At 40.6% G+C, this 22959-nt stretch overlaps 1 protein-coding gene across 1 annotated transcript in view; it reads right to left on the minus strand.

The window, feature by feature from the left end:
• Window positions 1-22667, minus strand: part of adcy9a (adenylate cyclase 9a) — a 36719-nt gene extending 14052 nt beyond the window's left edge. Inside the window, exons 1-4 of the mRNA XM_077569917.1 lie at window positions 19024-22667; window positions 1032-1222; window positions 471-578; window positions 76-350 (exon numbers count right to left, since the gene is read on the minus strand). Coding sequence (XP_077426043.1) covers window positions 76-350; window positions 471-578; window positions 1032-1222; window positions 19024-20914 — 2465 coding nt within the window. The 5' untranslated portion in view covers window positions 20915-22667. The remainder of the gene's footprint in view (window positions 1-75; window positions 351-470; window positions 579-1031; window positions 1223-19023) is intronic.
• Window positions 22668-22959: the final 292 nt, after the last annotated feature.

Below are 22959 nucleotides of genomic sequence, written 5' to 3' on the forward strand. Positions count from 1 at the left end.
GAACATTTCACCATTGCTATGCAAATTAAGTCATGCCTCACTGACATCGGCAGTTGAGAAATTCCACTTGCTCACCTGTCCTCTCTGATAACATCCACAAAGTGGGCGTCGCTCTTTTCTCGAAAGTTCTTGGCACGCAGCTGAATAAGAGCAGAGTGCTCCATGCCTGCACCCGGTGGTCCAGCGCAAACTGCCATGGCAACACTGGTGCCGGTCATCGTGCTCGTGCTCGTCTTCTTCTCTTTCTCCTGGAGCATGTCGCACAACGAGCTCTGGCTTGCTCTCACTGGATCATCCAAAGGGGGGCTCAGAAGGCCGTTGGCTGTCCTGAGGCTGTTACCAGGAAGGAACTGGAACCAAACGACAAAGGGAATGAAGATACAAGGAGATGGGAGTGATGGACGTAGCCTTGAAGGTGCGACAGACACTTTCACTGTTGCTGATATTGCGCGTTTGTGCGTGTGCGGCACCTTAGCACTGCTAATCTTGCGATCCTCCTGGCAGCCGTTGAGCACAGCCACTTCATCACCCTGTTCTGCTCCTGAAGACATGAGCTCAAGGCGGGAAACACACGGATGCTGGAAAACAGAAAAAGTTAACGTCTCACATGAATGATTTGGCTTTGGAACTTTATTTACTTTTGGACAGTGTGGGTTATAAGACTTGTCTTGTTGCATTGAGATGTAGCTTCAGGCTATGATTTTTAACAACTGTTTGTGATATTGACCAATACAGTAATAGGACTGTGTTTTTTAACATTTTAGGTTCAGGAAACAGGCACAGAAAAATGTGGTCTATTGAGCGCGCCAATAAAATAAAACACTCAAATTCGCAATAAACTTTTTTCACACATTAGCCCCAAAATTTCACATACAAATACCAATAACATAACATAACATAACAATAGGAAATAAGGTGAAACAGCACAAAGTAACACAGAAGAGTGTGAAGTACAAAATTATGCCCAAAAAAGGTCCATAATTGTTACACGTCTTCAACATCGTCCTGCATCGTCCCCACCCCGCACTTACCCCAGTCTTGTCTGATGATTGGTTGGGCAACAAAGGTTCAGCAACTTGGACACCACCATAGGTGATTTCAGAAGCATGGCACTGCGTGCCGGCGCCCAGGCTCGACCCAACAAAATCGCTTCCCAGCTGAGAACAACCGCACTGCACATCGTATCCTAACTTCCTTCCTGAGATCAGGTAGGTTTTCAACCCTGAGGAGATGCAGCAAGAAAAAAAAAAATCTCATCACAACTTTGATTTTCTCAATTTGACATGAAAATAAAAGCAAAACAAGCAACAAAGATGTGAATACAGATACTGCATTGGAGTCCTTTGATGTAACATTTGTGGCACTACTGTATATTTAAACACTCAAACCAACCGTGGCAAGCGGGTGGTAATGCAACACTGCTTGTTTCCTCAACTCTGTTTACACATCATCCTAGAGCTCATGCATGTTCACACCACTGTAGGGCCAACAAGGAAATGTGCAAACAGTGGATTAGAGCGGTGCGCTATAGCCAGCTGCTATCAGTCTGTCTAAATACACACTACTAACCCAAATACTGTAGATAGCCTTTGTGCTCAAAAACGTCACCTAAAGTGTTGGCATGCGTGGAGTCATGTGATTTTCAACTCATTGGCATGGGCTGAAAAAGAATAGATTTTCTTTATTTTCTGAACATTTCAAGATAATGTACTGTGAGGGTTCGTTGGTGGTTAATGGAAAACTCATTATAAGATGAGAAAGCAGGATGGAGACAGATTTGTTACGGAACAACGCTGTTTATTCGTCACACGCGGCAGCTACAGCGACAACACTTCCTGACACCTTATCAGCTGACTATACTAACCAATCAGGAGCAAGCAAACTAAGTAAATGCAAGTGAATGAGGAGAGCAGATTCAACACATCAGCTTAGCTACTTAAATAAAAAAAATTGTAAATGTGAAAATAATAATTCTGGAAACATAAACGTATAGGTCAATATATATTTTAACAAATTAACTTAAATCTTACTAATTTCTGAACTTTACATTAACAAAGTGACAAAATATTCCCGTCTGTCAGATGCAGGTATGCTAGCTGTTTGAACTATATAGCTAAGCTAGTTAAGTTACCTTGACAATTGCTGGTCAAATATTAACTAAACACAAAATATTAAAATGTGGTAGTGTTAAAAAAAAAAAAAAGTGTTTAAAAAAATTTGAGTTTATTTCAATTCTTGAAATAAAAATATCTAGTGGAAAAACATTTGAGTATTTTCTGCAAAATATGTAGAGTGCACTCACTTGATTAATTTACCAAAAACAATAAAGCCATTCCCCCATTGTAAATCTAATAAATGTAGTCAAATAAAATATATTTGATTAAGGGTCGGCCAGTTTTATATGTGAGAAACATTCTGTGGAGCCACATGTGGTAGCATGTGCGTCAGTCTGATGCTGAGTGGGTGTGCTGATGAAATGGTTTGTGTACTAGAGTATATTTGCTACATTTTTACTAAAACAAACAAAGTGAAACAAAATGTGTTCGCATATGTGTGTTTGTGTGTGTGTGGTCAGCCACTACTACATTTTCTAGATAGCATCATTGCCCTTTAGAAAATCATTAAAGTCATTTGTCTTGCTGGTTTTTCAAATCAAAGTTTACACACTCAGCTACCCAATTCAACCACACAAATCTTACAGTCAGTCAATGTGCGATTGTCTCATTGATAGCGTGTTAATTGGTGCTATTTTGCCAACACACACAAACATAATTTGTAGATTGCGGAACCAATGACCATGACTGACTTTAATCACAGTTCTTTGTCCTGCTTGTTTGCCCTCCTAAATAAAATTAGTCACGACTCGTAACTAAAATCTATTTATCTTAGTCTGCAAGTAGAATTGAGCTGGCAGACATTCTCATCTTTTATGCCAGCAGCAGGCCTTACTTTGGCTTTGAGGCCTTTTCTCAGACTTGAAATGTGTCCATTCATAAGACAGACAGGCACAAAAATTCATGAAAGTGTTGCAATCGTTATCAGATATTCAGTGGTGTGTACTTTATTTATTTAACTTTATTTATTTAGAATTGTATGTGCCAACGTAACTTTGATACAACATACTTTTTGCTTGTACTTGAGTTTTAAATAGAAACAATACTTTTACTCAATTACATTGAGCTGCATTCTGTTCTCAAATTTTTCAGATTTTATTTTCTTCTATCTATTTTATTGCTTGTGAGATCAAGGGTTGTTTATTTTTGTGCGTGTCTTCAAGACTTCCTGTTGGTGATGTTTGACAACAAACAGAAACAGAGCTTGGCAGTCACATGACTGCAAGCAGTCTTTGCCAGCTCGCCAAAATGTCACGTTTCCATGAAGAATGGCCGAAAAAAATGTAAGATGCAGTACAACAGCTTGCGACTAAGTTTTACGAACGCCCCTGGCCCCACATTAAGCCCATGTTTACATTTACCGGTAAGTGTACGGGAAAACGAGCTCTCGTCTGTGCTCAAATGTGGAAATTTCAGCCTACAGAAGCACATTGAGCTGAATTGTACTTGTTTATTTATTTTGGTTGCGCATATGCTATCAGTTTTATGGTCATATCTAGCCAAACTGTCAAATGTGCATCTTTTGGAGTACCTTGTACACGCTGAAGGCTCTCTCCTGCACACACACATGCGGTTTATACACACACAAGTACCATAAAACAAGTTAAAAAAACAACTTTATTTTATCAACAAATTTGGTCAACACGAAATTTCGTCATTCAGTCATTGTGAATAAAGCACATTTTTTCCTGTTACACCAGAGAGCTGCGGTCCTCGAGAGCCGCTGTCCTGCCTGTTTCAGATATCTCCCTCCTCTAACACACTAGATTCACATGATCAGCAAGCTCTGTAGAAGCCTAAAAATGATCCTGAATTATTGAATCAGGTGCGTTGGAGGAGGGAAATATCTAAAACATGCAAAACAGTGGCTCTCGAGGACCACGGTTCCCTAGACCTGTGCTAGAAACTATGCATTTGTTGTCGTTTTTAAATATCTAGGTGTATGTTAAATATCTAAAATTCCCTGTAGCCTCATTGATATGTTTTCTGTCTACAGAGGATCCACCCCAACAAGTTGAAAAAAATACAGCAACTTAAGCGAAATCCACAGAAAGCAAGTGTACTCCTTTGATGAACTTCCAATGAAGAAAGCAAAATTCCATTCTTTTTTTTTTGCATGTTTTTGATATTATAAAGACTATTTATTATTGTTTTAATGACAGTTACATTGTTGGACAATTTTCAAATTTTTAAAAATATATTTTTCTGCTCTTAATGAAAAAGATAAACATCAGACGTTACTCAGTAGCCAAGTAGTATTTTCATGAATAGTTATTTACTCTTAAGTCATTATTTGGAGGACTACTTTTTACTTTTACTCAAGTCCTATTATTCTAAGTAACAGTACTAATCTTACTTGAGGACAATTTTTTGGCTACTCTACCAACCTCAGCAGATGTTCACAGTGCACTAATGGGGAGAAGCCTACAACTTTTGATCTTTAATCTTCACCACTATGTGGAAATATCAGTCACTGACTCCCAGTACCCTGGAAGACACAGTTCTCAGCTTTGGGGTTTGGTACAGAATTTCAAAACAACAATCTTAAATCCAGTTAGAGATCAGGCTCACTCTTGAATGATTCAAACAAACCAACTAGAAACTTCTGAGTCCTAACTTCAAACACAAGATCACTATTGCAGTCCAGGAGCAGAAAGGCTGACAAGAAACACAAATTGATCTTCAGCAATTGTGTTAATATTGGTTTGGAAAAAGAAAAAAATGTGGCAGGGGGGCTTTGTGAGAATTTACACGTTCATATTAACCTGAACATTAAGTACAGTAAGGTTAGGTCAGTGTTACTATAATGATTCTCCAACGCAGCTGGGCATACAGTATGCAAATTGTGAACATTTCATTTTAAGTCGCCGACTCACATAAAAATCTTGTCAAGTTTAGCTAGTTACTCAAGTATTTTATTAGGTTACAATTACAAATCAATGTTTAAAAAATATATATTGAGTAGAAATGTGAATTAAAAACGATCTGAAGACCGTTTAATACTGTAGATGGACTTATGCTGACAAGTATAGGTTTTGCAAGAGTAAATGTATGGATAGCGACAGAGAGCGGAAGAGCACTCTGAAGGTCACTCAGTTGAGCATACTTTACATAACCCACATTCCATACACTTCCATTTCAGCTTTCCAACTTAATCAACAGCCTCCTCGAAAACTCTGAAACAGACCTTGAAAATTGTGACAATTTGATGACACAGACATAGATATACTAGCTGCCTTCACTGTAGTACCACGTTTGGCTCAATGTGTCTACTGCAAGAGACGGAGCGTCATTAAGAGGACGAAGACGTGACGGTTACTCCTGTATACATGGTAACTCTGAAACATTGAAATATCTCCATCTAAACTGCGACACACAGACAACATCATGATGCAAATAGACGTCATTTGTGGATGGTGCAAGTGCAGAACACAAATCAATATTCCTTTCAATGGAGGTATTCCGATATGAGTTGGCCAGACATTCGGCTTAGAAAAGCGGTCTTATTTGGGTTTTTAAGAAACGGAATATGGGTTTTTGCAGGCGTTTATGCGGCTTATTGACTGTTTTTGTTTTGTTTTTGTTTTTAAGGGATATATACAGACGCTCCCCTACTTACGAACATTCGAGTTACGAACAACGGTACATACGAACATGTCTGCGCGTACAGTATGTCGAAAAATGTTCGGAAAGAGATGCTGTAAGTTAGATTTTGTATTGCGCGTAGTGCTTCTTTCCGCCGCTAATACCGACGATTGGCGCTGTGAGAGCTCATTGGAGGCTGAGCAACGTGTCGAGGAGGAGGAGGAAGAAACGCCGGTCCCCATGAAGCAGGAAATAACTTTTGAAGCCCATTCCAGCGACGACGAAGAATATCTCATGATATAAAATCCTCCTCTTCCTCCTCCTCCATCATCTCCTTAAGCATCGAGTACATCTTCCAAAAGTAAGTTAAACTTAATTTTATTTATCTTATTACGTACATGTACATACTGTGTGTGTCTTTCGCTCTCTCTCTCTAACATACGTAGTACAATACAGTACTGTACGTATTCTCTCCATTTTATTAAAAGTTTTTTTCAGTACAAACCAATGCAGGTTACTTGTACAAGCCTTAAACATACTTATATAAACCTTCAATATACTTATATAGGCTTTAAACATAAATTATAATATAAAATATAGCACTGAAGCAACTTACGAACAAATTCACCTTACGAACGATCGTCCGGAACGTAACTCGTTCGTAAGGTGGGGAGTGTCTGTACTGCATGTAAACATAGTAGTCACCGTTCTGCTTTTGTTTACACAAAAGCTATTTTTCTCAGGGTATGCGAGAAGTGGGTGGATTCGATATAACTTAGCTATGTTCTACTGCTAATTACTAAAGTACGGAAAAAGGTAGAAAGAAGAGTATTCTTTCACTTGGTAGATTCAATGTATAAATAATAATAAAACAATATTTTGTGGGTCTTGAAAAATCACAAAAAATACTCTAAAATAGCAAAGCACTTGCGAATCTGTCAAGTCAAATGAGATGCTTACAAAAACATTTTTAATCCATTTTCCAAACCACTTTCATTACTGCAAAAATCCTCTGTAGTAAGCATAAAAATGCAGTAATATTTGTAAAAAAAAAGCATTACTTACAATGCTTTGTTGTGTGGTATGCAAATTGGGCAATCTCACACACAGCAAGATGACATGACTCTTGGCAAAAGACACCCATCTACAGGAAATATGCATCATCTGCTTGTCTCTCACTGAATGAACGGCATGTGCTAACCCACACGCACGCACGCGCACACACACAAAATTGACATTTCCTTTTATGACTCATTTAAACTACAATAGTGCAATGTTGGTTGCACCATTACATTTGCCCCACGTATCTTATTAGAAAACAAGCCAATGGTGATCTCTCATACACACGTCAAATCACACTGATGTTTATAAAATGCTATCACTTGAATGAATGAAGAAATGAATGAAGGATGAAAAGAATGAATGGAGAGGAAGCTTAACTGTGCCGTGAAATTCCACATGCACACCAGAAGATCATAAACACCAAGGACACGCACCTCAGAAAAACACTATTCTATCGCACACTCTCTAACTTCTGACTACCACGCAGGCACATATCGCACTTGCACTGAAACGGATTGGAAATGAAAAATGTTTTATTTATCAATAATTTTACAAAGGATTACCATATCTTCTCGAGTCCTGTACGCAACAAGGTCTGTCGCCAAGGTACACTTTAAGTGACTTTTCACATCACCAATATTGTGATCATTTTGGTTGCTACGATCCTCAAATCTCTATTGCTGGCTTCATAGGTGATACACAGGATGCTACTCATGATTGATTCTGCTGACCATATACTGTAAATGTGACAGTTGAAACACAGATCCTGTTACTGGGAACTCAGTCAGTCCATTTGCATTCACTAAGGAAAACCGAAAAATGGTCCACCCAATATTCTCAACAGACGACGGCGACGGTGGGTGGTCTTGGATCTAGAAGGAAAATATGCTACATTATCTTCAAGAAGCAGCTGTTTAAAAGAGGTTACAACATACTAAAACATCAGTTTGCACCTCTGACATATAACTGATCAAATATGGGTATTGATGTACTGTATAACAAACATATTTCAACATTCTTTTCCCATTCAAATTTTAGTTTTCCTGTAATTATCTGTATTTTTTGCAGCATTCCTATCCAGCATCTAATATTTACGATTAACTTTGTGGTAGAGTCAAAAGCTAACAAAGTCCATAAGTATTTGATGCTTTTTTTTTTCTCTTTGCTTTTGTGTTCCAATATAACCACAAGAGAAAAAGAGTTAAGGCCAATTTTTTGTGTGCAACAAATTAAAATGTTCCCACATGAGTACGAGTTGTACAGAACTATAAAGTTACTCCTTTACCAATAAGCAGGGTTGGGGAATCCTGGTCCAGAAAGTAAAAACTCTGCCACAGATTGGCTTTAGCCACACACAACTGGCATGTAAACGAGCTCGTCTCCACCTGTTGAGTAGAAGCACCTGTGGCTAAAGCCAAACTTTTTACTTTCCAGACCTATATTCACAAATCCTGACAATAAGCTTGTATGTGTTAGCAAGTAGCAAGAAGCTAAAAGGCGCATCATTGCTTGAGTTTTTGAGGAAAACATAGCTTGGTCAAAGCTTCAATTGAAATCCATAGTATGGAAAAATGGATAGAACTACTTCGGCAACCTAATGAATTTGTGCTGTACTGTAGTCAGTGGCTCGCTACATGTTTATGGTCAAAATGGCCCTTTAGTTTGATCATTTTAGGCCACCATGCGTCACGTTTGTGGTCGTTTGAGATGGCCGGTGTGTAAAAGTAGAAAGCGGCTCTAAAAAAAATTGTCAACATATGGAGACCAACCAATGAGTGTTTATTTTGTGGACTGGTACAAATAGTGCATTATGTGTTTGTCCCCACCTAGCATCTGTTTTTCCAATTACTTACACACAGCAAAAACATCTCTTTGCCCGTCCACATACAACATAACACAAACACCTCACTATCCAATAAAACGACTTTGACCAGTACTGACCAAGGGTGAGTTTTCTCATCGGGGACTAAAAAACAACTTAATTCAGTTCATTCTTCCTTGAGTAAGATGAATGTTTAGCCTCTGATAAAAAAAATTTAAAAAAAGGTTGTTGGGAAGCCACCAGAAATGCAGTGTACTAAAAAGCAACCGTTTTTGCACGTTAAACAGCACACAATTTATGGCTAAACTCTCTTACTGTATTCAGCAAACTTTTTGTCATTCTTCACTTTCATCTTGCTGCCTAGACCCGAGGGTAAACAGCTCCAAGACTAAAAATAGATTTCAACTTGCTTTATTCCTTCACGGACTCGGCCTTACAATCGTCCAACTGTACTTAAACTACTGTATATCGCTTCATCTCCAGAAACTTCTCTGTTGTCTTGCCAAGCCTACATCTATCAACACCTCACACTGCCTATCTTTATATTTGTGCCTGAGCTACACTCTCATTTTTCATGTCTTCCTTTTAACTTAACGCTTCTCCCTTAGGTCTTTTTTTTTTTTCGACTCCCCTCCCTTTCCTACCCTCCAGTTTTCTGCCCAGTCGGTGGCAGGTCTTGAGAACAGGCTCTTGTGCAACAGCAGATCCATATTTGGACACGCCGATGAAACCGTGGGATGAGACTCTCACATGATACTCCTTCAAGTACCCTCCCATTCCTCTTCCCTTTCCTCTTTTTGAATTTCTATTAGTGCAGACGGTTCAATGAGATTTCCCTTTTCTTTCGGACCTCCTGTTCACCTTGTGTAGAAATGTGCAAATTTACGAAGAGTCAGTTGGGAGTTTAATAAAAATACATCAGTTGTGCAGACCATTATTTAAATGCGTTCACCACTTACACATTTATGGCCATTCTTGACACACAAAAAAAGTTCAATAACGGACTACATTGTTCATGTGTGTTTTCACTCAAAATGTTTTTGGGGGAAATAATAGAAACCTACTGAAAAGTGAGAATAATAAAACAACAACTGAAAGGGCGGTGACATCAATGATATTGGGGGTAACGAAGGTAGATGGTTCCATTGATGCCATGGTGACTAATAATGACTTAAATGTTTGTTTTTTTCCTTTGCACCAACCCTCTAGCAAAGTTTTATGGAGTTGAGTTCTTTCTTCTAGGAATGAGGCTGTCCATTACTACATGATATTTAGATTGGATTTACACAATATACGGCCAAAGTGGCACAATAATGATTTTTAGCTCATGACACAATTCCAATGAGCATCATGACAGCGTGAAGAGAAAAAATGATATTCTCAGATCTGAATCAGCCTACTTTCAAATGTGACAAAATAACCAATATCTTCCAATGTGACTGTTCTGGAAACTGTTCCTTAAACTATAACTGTTCCTTGTCACTATCATCGAAATTCACTTATGGATGACGTGTAGATTTCTGCCCAGACAAAACACATATTCCATGTTTTAAAGCACATCTGTTGTAAATCTAAACAATAGCAAAAGCTTATGCCATCATAAGAGATATGTAGAACATTAAGTAAGTAAAATAATTACAGATGTCCACCAGCAGAGTAATGCCAATAAGCAATTTTGTTTGTCATATGCTATCCCTTAGATCAGGGGTGCTCAAGTTCAGTCCTCGAGAGCTCCTATCCAGCCTGTTTTCCGTGTTTCCTTCCACTAACACACCTGATTCATGATCAGGATCGTTATCAGGCTTCTGCAAAGCTTGCTGATTAGCTGATCATTAGATTCAGCTGTGCTGCAGGAGGGAAGCATGGAAAACAGGCTGGATAGGGGCTCTCGAGGAGCGAACTTGAGCACCCCTGCCTTAGATATTGGTGTTAAAAAGTTGGAACCCAAACGCAAGGTACCTTCAATAACTTGCACAGAGTATCTATTGAGAGAGAGTTCGTCATGGTCTCCCTCCTTTTGATGTTCATAACCACAGCCGTACAGCGATCTATAGCATCAACATGTCAAAAGAAAAGCAAGAGTTGGACGTAGTGCGGTGTCGTCAGAGATTGTGCTGACACGCCATCTACGTCACGCTCATAAACACACACATACACACAGCTGTTCAATGCACGTTAGTGATTCACTTCACACTAAGTGCCTCATGTTCTGTGGTAGGACACTGCTTGAGCGAGAAATGACCAACCTTGCCTCAACTATAAAGGAAACATGTCTCCTGAGGTATTTCTGCACTTTGCAGGAAAGGGCTAGTAATCCTACAAACATGTATGAGAAATCTCTGAAATGATGACAACTGCTTGTGAACTTTTAATGCACTGTCTCGGATGAGACATAAAGCGTCCTCTTAAGACACAAGGATGAAAACAACTCCCTGAGCTCCCCTAAGATAGACTGTGGGAACTCCATGGGAAAAGGTCATGACCAGAAGATGTGCGACTTGTTCTCCCTTCTTCCTCCCTCTTCTTCTTTCTAATGACTCAGTAGTCTGTCTTTCCACAGAACACAGCAGTTTACTAGCACACCTCTTTGTCGAATACTCTTCACAATCCCTTCACTGACATATTTTGGTCTACCAATTTTAAAGACCACTAACGTAGGTGATCTAAGGGTCTCAATGGCAATAAGAAACAAGTGTCTCATTTTTACAAGAACATCAAATACTATTTTTAGATGTTATTTCAAAACTAAATAGTCACTTCTATATTGCTTTAAGTACAATTCACTTTTGTCTGTTTCACGACAGTCGGCAGTGATTACAATGTGAAGCACAATAAACCAAAATCTCTGCCAAAAGTATCCGGGACAGAACTGCTGTTGAGCCGTTGCAAGGCAGCTTGAGATGCATTTAGATAAACCCTACAGATGTAGTCATAAAATTCACTCAAAACATTAAAACGTCTGTCATTGTGGGGTGAGTATAAAGGTGAATTGTGCCATCACACTCATCAAAAAAAGAGAAAATGCCTCATTTAAATGTTGACATATTACAATTAGAGCTGTCAAACGATTACATTTTTTAAATCAGATTAATCATATCTTACAGTTTTGATTAATCATGATTAATCACTTAATTAAAAAGGCTTTTTATCAACATGTTTTGCCCGCCAAATTTGAAGAGCACCTGTAATATGTTAATTCTTTCGACATTTAACTCATTCACCCCCAGCCATTTCCCTGAAGCAATCCCCTTCGCTCTCGGCTGTTTTACTGGATTTTGACTGATTTTGCAAGGCCCACAGAACTTTGTGTTCTATTGCTATAAAAACATGAAACCTACCCAAAAAAAAGAGTTTAGGATGGAAGCCTAGACTTCCCTGTCCCCAGCCACTTCAACCAGCTCCTCCGGCGGGATCCCAAGGCGTTCCCAGGCCAGCCGGGAGACATAGTCTCTCCTGCGTGTCCCGGGTCGTCCCCGGGCATTTCCACCGGTGGGACATGCCCGGAACACCTCTCCAGGGAGGCGTCCAGGAGGCATCGGAACCAAATACCCGAGCCACCTCAACTGGCTCCTCTCCACGCGGGGGAGCAGCGGCTCGACCCTGAGTCCCTCCCGGAGATCCCGGATACAAGCGGCCGAAATGAGTTTCCTCCAAAGGGTGTCCGGGCTCTCCCTTAGAAATGGGGTCTCGTCTTTTATCAGGAAAAAAAGTATATTTCTATCTGTTTCCGTTTTGCAACAATTAGCATTAGAATTTCACTAAGTTTTATCATTATTCACAAAAATGTTTAGAACTGTGGGGAAATAACCTTGATTGCAACATGGCCCTGGTTGATCTCTTATACTCTGCTGGTTGGTTAATTAGTACCATTGCTTCACCCATTCTCTGCAGTTCAGAGGCTGCATCAAAGACTTCTGTATGCTCTAGCATTAAAAATTTATAAGTACGTCTTTGGGACACTTAAAACATTTAAAATAGATGGTATTTATACGTTTTTGGGAGCAAATGAGTTTGTGTTATGAGGATGTCTTCAACATTTTTTGATCCACTGCACGCCCTCACCCTCCTCTTTTTCTAATCAGTTAATTACTTGCATAATTGAAAATAACGAGAGAAAAAATACCCCAGTTGTTTGACATGAACAAATATTAAACATTTATTAAAAATTTTACTTTAACACATGTAGCATATTTATTGCTCCAACACAGCCTGTGCTACCTTTGACGTAACCATGCACTGTCAAGGTAAAGGATAATCTGTGGTCAAAATTAATAGTGGGATTAATCTGTGTTAATTCATGATTAATGCGATATTGTTTTTGTAATTAATTAATTAGTTAACGCTTTAACTTTGACAGCACTAACAATACAACCAATGTATGTACCATAGCTCACAAATGTGAACCGATGTCACCTAGACTGTGTACATCTGTGATCACATCCAAGAGACGCAACAACTTGTCTGGATTCAGTCAAAAGTCACATGAAGATTTAAACCAAAAAAGTTATAAATAGTGGTTTGTACAACTTCCTTGTTTCATTCTACTGTAGTCGTGCATGCCTAATTTCAGAGCACAAGATCATCAAATCTGTGTTTTACCAGTTTATTGGTAGTGAAAGCAGAAAATGAGCAATTATAATATATAAAACAACACATGATATCATTATATTCTCTTACAAGGACCTCTGCTGTAGAAACCAGTGGAAAAGAAACTCATCAATTAATAAACAATCTTCTGGTGACTCTCCATATATATATTATTTAGAATGAACATTTAACAAGGCACCATTCAAGTATAATGTAGTTTGTGCATTCAGTCTACAGCATATACCGGCCATTCCAAATAAGCGGCACCCATGCAGTCGGCTCAGTGGCGCTATGTGCTAGCCAGGCTTAGAGTTTACATAAAACACATATAACAGTGTTATATAATCACGTTTTTTTTTATGTAACTGTATTTCATTAAAGTTACAAAGGGAAAAACAGACTAGAGGTACATTTCTTAATATTAAAACTGATTATTTCACAGCATTACAATTTCAGTGTGTGTGTATGACATAATCAGGCTGGGACAGGGATGGGCATGCTTATCAGCACTCAACACATACACAAACACACACACACTTGACTCAACGCATTCCTGTGCAGGGAGAATGATAAACCAAGTTAAATGTGAAGATCAGATATATAAAGACTTTACATTATGCAAATGCAGAGAGAAAATTAGTGCTCCATTAAAGCTGGGAATTTAACAGAAGAGTGGAAATAAGTCCAGTCCCCAACCACGTGGACCGGTACCTGCTCACAGACCATTTGATGCCAAGCTCCACATAGAGAGTGAACAAAAAATATTCATCATCATAGTCTAAAAAAGTTTTATTTGAGAATTCGTCTGTGCCTCGGTCAAAACGCCCATCTTAGTTAGTTACGCAATACTGGAAAAAAATAAGCTCACAAACTCGTTAAAATAAAAAACAATGTGTTCTCGAAAGGGGGAATAGGTCTAATAATGACACAAAAAGAGAATAAAAGTTTTCAGAGACAATATCGACAGTCCTACTTAAGGTATATTACTAGTTCACAGGCGTGCATCAAACATGTTCTGCAAAGCCATCAGAACTGCCAAAATTAAGAGACAAGCCTTTTTGAAAGCTAGAAAGATTACAGTATCCCAGGATTACCTCTAGCCAGTCATACAAGTTAGTTTCAGCACTCCATGAATAAAAAAAACTACACTGTGTAACTAATAATATCAGCAATGACTCCATTTTATTTACAGGTAAGAGTTAGTCAGAATGCTTATACTGCCTGCCTACTTTTGAAACCTAAAACCATTTTTTTTTTTTTTACTGGGAAACGGTGTTTACAGTCATGCTCGTCAAACTGGATAGTTAATAAAATGCTAATATTTCATGTAATGAGGAGAAACTGCACGGGAAAAGCTCCAAGGAAACTGGTTCTTGAGGGTTGAAAGTATTGTGACATAAATAAAGAAAAAAATTTGTTCTTTGTTATTTGTTGTTTGTCGTCAAATTTTGTCATTTTAATGCCTGGTACCACTAGGTGTAACCCGCGACAAAAAGAAAACATGGAATGCCTAAAATGGATGCCATAGCTATAGATGCAAGAACTAAAGTGATTTTGGTTATTATCACGAAAACCCCTGGAAAATTCAGCACTTAAAATATTCTCTTCTGAGCCATTTTTGTTGTCATGTCCAATCTGTAGGACTGTAGGGACTTGTGTAAAAATGGACCCTAATATTACACTAACCTAATTTTTAAGCTAACATCTTTAAGAAATGATTTGGAAGCTAAGCAAAGCCGAGGTGAACTGGCCTGGATACCGTTAAAGCTCTATCCCTTCATACATCAATCAATCCATTTTGTCACTTGCTCTTGCATATTTAGGTGACACTGATTTAGCACAGACTAACCAGCCGGAGGGCATGGACTTCTCACTGCAACACATTATACAGAAGAATGAACCTGTGTAGGTAAAGAGACACAAAAGCGCATGCGGACATCGTGTATCTGTTTACACAAGCAAATAGATGCAAAATGCATTATGTGTGTACATTAATAGTTGAAGATTCAGCAAACAGAAGTCCCTTCTCACGTCTCTCACCTTTTTGTCAAAAGTAAGTGTTGTAGTCCAACAAGTATACATACGGCACATCAGACTATGGCAGCGATGTTGTCACACATGTAAATATCTAATTACACACATATGATCATCTATCAGCAATATCCGTCCATCAATTATATATCACGCTTGTCCTCATTAGGGTCGCAAGTGAGCATTATAAGAACTAACAGATGTGGTGGCCATTTCGGCAGGGGCGAATTTTCCCATCAAAGGCAAGGTCTGGACATGCGTAGCTGTTATGTTGGCAGTGCTGATGGAAAACATGCACATTAGGTTAGGTTAGTATTAGGTTAGCATCGCTGTACCATGCAGCTCAAAAGGTGTATCTACCTATTTCAGGGTTTTTCCAATGTAGAAAATTCGGAGGCAGCCGCCACCACCTAATTTACTCGTCGCCTCCAGTCTGAGTGACTGATATCGCTCAACACAACCGCAGCGTTCCAGCTGTGTTGATTGAGCTTAGCAGCAATGTATTTTATTTGCAGTTGCAGCGTTGCACCACTATGGGGGCGCTATATAAACAGCAATGCACAGGACAGACCTGAAGCAACAACTGAAGAAGAAACTTTTTTTTCTATTTTCTTTTTTTTACTTTATTGTATCAAAGAAGAACCAGATCATGGAGCAACCATTGCACACGCCCACTTCCTGGTTGCGAGGTAGAGGTGGCGCGCTCCAGCTATCGCCAAAGATAAAAACACAGTGTATACAATAAACATAATAGTGTTTTATAACAACGCTAAACTATATTTAAAATTTAATATGTACCAGTGGATGAATTTTTAATGATTGTATAAGAAAAAAAAGAAGAAAGAATAGGCACAACATTGGGCCATCCATTTAGCCTGCCGCAGCACAGACAACAAGAAGAAGAAGAATAGGAATAAGAATAAGAAGAAGAAAAAAAACGGAGTTTGGCGCGATACTGTCCACCGTAACCACGACAACAAGGTGTACCATGGACTTTCATATATACAGTAAGTCCGTCTGAGCCACTCACAAAAAGTACCGCGTTGCTTTCACGGCTGCCGAACTGTTGTAAACCACAGAACCGCTGAACCCCCATAGTTGCTTTTTCATTGTTGACCCACTTCTGCTCAATTAGAATAAAAAAACTGTTCTCATTGAAGCTACGCGGGCATAACTAGATGTTGTGATGCCACAAAAAAACAAAAAAACACGACCATCACATAGGCCTGTTTGTTAGCCTCATGTTACTATCTTCAGCTAGCCCGTCCAATAATACATGGGCAACAACTGTGTGCTAAATAGTGTTGTTCCGATACAGTTTTTTGGCCCCCAATACCCAGCTTTGTTATGTTAGGCTGCAGCCCTGATATATGTGCCAGAAATTGGTAAACCACCATCAGTGAGTCTGCTCACGGGGAGGGGCCACCGCATCGTTGAGAAGTGTCCCACATTGTCCCTCAGAAACGGCAGAAAACGGTATCGGTCACGGTCGTGAATACAGATACCTTAACATAAGACATGTTATCGGAAGTCACCCATCATAGTCAGGATGATACCACCGCTGCCTCAATTTGAATCATGTATGGCTGCTTTTAAGTGGAGCGAATCTTGTCTTGTCATGTAATACGTGTACACGCCTCTCGAACATGCTATTTTTGGTATTGTATACATTTGTTGTTTTTTTCAAGCCCATATCTATGGCATCGAACTGTAACACAAGTGAAAAAGGAAAGCATGACAACATCGCATATCATGAATGCGACCGGATGGAAAGCTTGACACCTCAATGGACGCCATACAAATCCAAGTGAGAATTTTTCAGCAAATAAGCTCTTTTGAAATGAAGAGGTTGACTGCTATTTTCCAATATGTGTCTTCAGGAGCTATTCACATATACACAGATCTTTATTCTTCGTAGTGTAAATGTGGCACAGCAGTATTTTATATTAAAGCAGACTTTTAGCATTTAACATTTTTTAGCCTTCACACATCCATCAATATCATGCATCAAATTTTGAGTAACAGTCAATTTCACAGAGCAATTTATTTTGTTGTCAATTTGCCATCCGAGGGAGAAAAATAGCAACAACAGTTACTCTTGTTAAAAAATTGCAGATAATATGATCTATCCTCACGGGTCGGATTTGACCCCATGACAGGCTGGTTCTGGCCTGCGGGACCCCTTTTTTTTCACACCCTGCCATAGATGATTACATGAGATCGTTTGACCTCTCACAAATGGAAAGAAGTCAGACACTTCCCTACGCAAACAGTATCCCTCTGTCTCTAAAGGAAATTAGCTGGCGTTGACCACTTCTCCCGCAACAAAAGCTGCATCTCACTATCGGTCTGTTGCTATCACTCTGGAAATACAGAGTGATCACACAATTTTGAGTCAAGTGTTAAATACTAACTGACACAAGGTCAAGGTTAACTCATTCACTGTCATAAATTCATACTTTTTTTTAAAAAAGATTATTAAAAATTAGGGGCAAGAGGCGATAATTTTTTTAAAAATTGTCATTAATCGCATGACTTCACTAGTTAACTCACGATTAATTACAATTTTTATATCTGTTCTAAATGTACAATAAAAAAATCTAGGTTTTCATACTCATAAACAAAAGTGGGAAAAAAATTTAACTAATAGAAATAGTTTAAATTAATTTGTAATGTTTATAGCAGTCAACGACAGTGAATGAATTTAAAAAAGAAAGAACATATAAAAAATTCGGGGCGTCAGGCGAATAAAGTTTTAATTGTAATTAATCGCATGACTTCAGTAGTTAACTTGCGATTGCTTACAAATTTCATAGCTGTTCTAAATGTACAATAAAAAAATTCTAGGTTTTCATACTCTTGTAAACAAAAGTGGAAAAAAAATGTTAAACTAATAGAAATAGTTAAAATGAATTTTTGACGTTTATGGCTGTCCATGGCAATGAATGAGTTAAAAAAAGACCAAAGACCAGACAGCTCACTACTACTCTGTTATGCTGCCTACATGCTATTTTTCATGGATTATGGAAATCTTTCAATACAATGTGAGATATATAAAACTCAAAGCTACAATACTGCCACAAACAACAGGCTATCCTTGTAAAGCTACCATCGTCAAAAAATGGAAACAGTCAATTAATACTCCTTACTGCCAGACCAGTAGATTCTTGACAAATAAGACCTGCAGCATGTCGCAAGGTACAACAAGCCTCTTAGAACATGTTTTTGTCGAAATTAACTAGGGTCTTGCATGGACTAACAAGCTGACAAATTTAAGAAGCTCAGCAAGGAATTACAATTTGTAAAGCGGTAACAAGCATACAACAAACCGAAACTTATGTAACTTGTTTTCCAAAAATCATTTCCATACAGCGTTGTTCATCTGTTGACTAGCCTCTAAGCCTGACCACTCTTTTTTCAACTCAATGTTTTTATTTACAAATCAATATTTTTTTTATTTGGAAGTCTGATGCTATTCTCAATGGAAATGCATTTGCCATTCAAATATAGTCCTGTCCTCGCTGTACAAAAATATTTTCTTGACTGTTTTATCCGCTAAACATTCCACCAGCGTAATGCAAAATGTGCCTGTTATGGGTGCTCTAATCTCTTGAGCTCATCTCCGTGATCTCTTGCTGATCTGGTGGACTGTTTCAACAAGACAAACTAGTCAGATAACATACTTCAATGCTGTTAAGGCATGCAGTGACCCGACTCAACTCGTGGTGACCAAGGGCTAAGGTTCACATCAGTCAGACAATTAGACTTTAAACCCACATCCTTTGAAAGTGCATCCTCAATTAGAGGTAAACATTTACTCACCCTTCAGCTTCTCCGCCACACTATCTCCGGCTCGCTCCACCACTCGGCCGTCCTCCCGCTGGTAACGGTCGTCCAGGAACTGAGCAGTGGCTTCAGACAGATGGACCTTGCCCGCCACACCAAGCTGCTCCATCAGGTTGGCCAGATTGACGTCATTTGACCATACGTCAAACTTGAAGCGCTTCATTCCTAGAATCCCGCACAGAACGGTGCCGGTGTGGACACCGACACGCATGCTGACAGTCTCGCATGTCTCCTGGCAAAATTGTTCGATGGCCTGGATCATACCTAGACCCATCTCTACACAGCAGTAGGCATGGTCAGGTCTAGGTTCAGGGCAACCTGCGACGCAGTAATAACAATCACCTAGTGTGCTGATCTTCTCACAACAGGTTAGTTCACAGAGACGGTCAAAGCGTCCAAAGAGATCATTCAGCAGACCAACCAAGGCGGGTGCAGACTTATTGGCAGACATTTTAGTGAAGCCCACAATATCTGCAAAAAGGATGCTAACGGGTTCCATCCGTTTCATGTTGAAAGGTCGGAATATGATCTGTCCTCGTGGGATGGAGGTCTTCTTGCGCTTGTGGTTGTTATGTGGGTAGTTCTTGGGACTTGTGGAATTTTGTGATGGTGAAGCTCCAGCAACACCTCCTCCAGTGCCTACCGAGACAGCCGAGGCAGAGCAGGTACCGGACGAATAACGCTTGCTACAGTTCTCACTCCCGCCGCCCTCGTCGTCGCCCTGCTTCATTAGCTCGTCTGCGACACGTCGAGGCATGACCGAGTGGATCATACGCTCCTTCAAGGCTTTCTCCACCCCGAGGTCCTTGCCGTGCATGATGGCCTGGCCCACTTTGAGAAAGGTGCTGCGAGATCGCACCTCTGACATAATGAACAAGTGGATACCGATGACGTGGACGCACAAGTGAAGCAGCGCCTTGGCTGGACCTAGCCAGTGGAGAGTGTCCGTTTCCCAATCGGAGCTGGAAGTCTCCAAGTGTGTCCCCCACTCAGTAGAATCGTAGCTTCTGTGAAGCAAAGGCAGCCACCCTAATGCCTCAAATAAAATGGAGTATAAGAGCCCCAGCATCACTGAGGCATACAGCCGAACATGGAGAACACTGTATAACAATAAGAGGACCTCGATGCACAAAGAAAAGGTAGCCACTGGGGAGATACAAGGGTTTAAGTCTGGAAAACGGTATGAAGCATTTGCTTGGTGAGCCCACTCCAGCTCAGTGTAGCCCGCAGTCTGTATCTGCGGGGCCAAAGTGATGGCGAAGGTGACTGCAATCAGGAGCAACGACGTTTGGTTGTACAGTTGCGTGTAGTAATGAGTTAAGGTGAACAAGAAGAGGAGTGCTAAGAGGACCAAAAAGGAGGCCGTGGGGGCCAGGAAGGTCACGGGGTGGCAGCGGTCACTATTGGCGCTAAAGTAAATAGCCCACAGCACGGCGGCCACCGCCAGGTAGAACAGGACGTATCGAAAACGCCGCTGAGTCTGAGGAAAGCACCTCTCTTGGCACGCCTCCTCCAAGATGGTGGAGTCAAACTTGGGGTCCCAGCATTGGGCAGCGGAGCGCTCAAACAGCGGCGGCGCCTTCCTAAGTGTCCTTGTTGTGGATGTCGTAGCCAGTCTGGAGTCTGCGGAGCTGCAGCTGGAGGAAATACTGTATTTATGGAGGTTAGGGTTCGTTTTACTTCGATCCTCACGGCCTCTCAATCCTCCTCCGACACTGGTGGCAGGCCTAACCGGCTCGTGCTGTTGCACGTGTGGCGCCAGCGTGCTGTTGTTAATCCGTACGGTCACATCACCATCCCTGTTGGAATTGCAGCTCACTTCTGTGGCGTGCATGAGAAGCTGCCGGTGTTGTTGCAGCGTGGCCATGTTGACGTGGGAAAGGAGGGGTGTGGGAGTGGAGTTAAATATTAATCGCTATGGATGGTGCTCAGGCAATTAGATGTGTTGCGTGGGCGCTGCGTGTTCACATGTGGCACTGCGGGGAGGGAGGGAAAGCGGGGCACAAAGGTGTTTTCGCCGGAATAATCACACTTATATTGCTGAGCATGAGATGCAGACATCTTTGCTCCTCACATAGAAGCTAAAACACTTACTCTCACCGTTCCACCTTATTGAGCTGCTCATGATGAGACCCTGGATTTGCGTCACTACTCACATTATAAGCATCACTTGGATTTCAGAATGAGTTTCCTCAGCACAAGTCACTTAGTTAATTTGTCTCCAACATTGATCATCCATGGCTGTGTTGCAAAAGCACATCCAGATGTGGGCTGTCAACAGTTGGTGATGTGTACAAAACTTAAACAGTCCCTGGTAGTTCTGCAACGAATGGCACCTTCACCCTGTCCAGTAGCCTCTTAAAAAACTCCACCACTGCAGCAGCAGCGTTACAAAAGTTACAAGAAAAAATGTTGACGAGTTGCGGAGATTTAAAAATATATTTTTGAATATTTCGTCCAACCTTCAAAAATGTTAACAGGCAAAAATGGTTTCAGAGTCAGGCAACTTTACCTTCTGCATTCCTTCTCAAGCAGCGTGCTGAACAATTGGATTTCCGTGCATTCATTCCTTCCATCTTTAGTCTTATAAATCTTCCTGACAGCGAGATTTCGGAGCCCAATCCATGACCAGAATCCAGCTCGTATACGAGGCCTGGCAGACAGGCAGGCCTATTCCCACAGATCCAGCCCCGTCCTTTCCTGAACTCCCGCTCCGGATCTCCTCCGTGTATCACCACCCCCTCTACCTTCCAAAGAGGGTTGGGAGAGGTATGTGCTATTCCGAGAGCGTAATCCGAAAAGAGAAGCACAGAAAATACCAACCACTGGCCCAAATTAGCGTCGCTTTGCCTCAGCTGGGAGTGACTGCAACTTGTTGCGCGCAGTTGGCAAAACATACAAGATACGAGGAACAGCCTGGGTCGAGGCTGCTCTATAAATAGTGATGATCAAAGCTCGTTGCAATAGTAATAACACAACGCGGGATTTAACATTTGAACACTTTTCTGCGTATATCCAGCGGCGTTAGATTCCAGAGAGGTGTGGCTGGGGCACCAATTTACTACTTTAAATTCAAGTCGTGCAAAACGTCAGCCTCAGAGCGCGTCTGAAAAAAAAAAAAAAGTTTTTTCCCCAGGCCGTATTTCCTGCGTTTAGAGAGGAGACCCAGTGAGGACTGTGGTTATTTGGAGCTCGATTTCCTCCCTTCACATCCCCCCTGGGCGAAGAAGAAGTGAAAAAATCCCCAGAGCAAACAAGAGGAAACCCTCGCGCGTATCCTTGTTAAAACGATCCAAAAGCAGCCAACAAGAGAGAGCAGACTTCTTATCGGAACCAACTCTTCAGGGTCTGGATGGCACTAGTTAGTGTCTTGTGTGTGCCCAACACACACAAGAGTGCACGCTCAGGCGTGTGTGTGTGTGTCCTCTCAGTCCACCGCTTGTCGCCTCCCTTTTTTTACAACCCTCTCGCTGCTGGGGCTAAAACGCGGTTTCGCGGACTTCGGGCTAGATCCTCTCGTGGCGGCTTTGCGTGTTATCCGGGCGAACTGAACATCCACACGCCTGGAGCTGCCACCATCTTCGCTCTGACGGGTTCGGAAATCCTCCCCCAGCTGTTGTGGGGGTGTGGGATGGTGGGACCAGCCTGTCAAGCTCGATGCCATGACTAAAAAATACCACTTCCGGTAAAAACAACGCACCTAAAATGCCTCTAACCACTGAAAATTCCACCATTGTTAATGTTACGGTACTACTTTTTCAGACTGAATGCAAGAGTACAACTGCTTATTTGAGTACTTTCTATTAAAGAGAACTTGATTACGCTCTTCAGTTGTGTGAATCAAGCTTTTTTTTCTTATTTTAAATATTGTAACAACTTGTTATTATTCTAAAAATGCTTGATAAAGGTGCT

Source organism: Vanacampus margaritifer, chromosome 7 (genome assembly GCF_051991255.1).
Source record: "Vanacampus margaritifer isolate UIUO_Vmar chromosome 7, RoL_Vmar_1.0, whole genome shotgun sequence".
NCBI lineage: Eukaryota > Metazoa > Chordata > Actinopteri > Syngnathiformes > Syngnathidae > Vanacampus > Vanacampus margaritifer.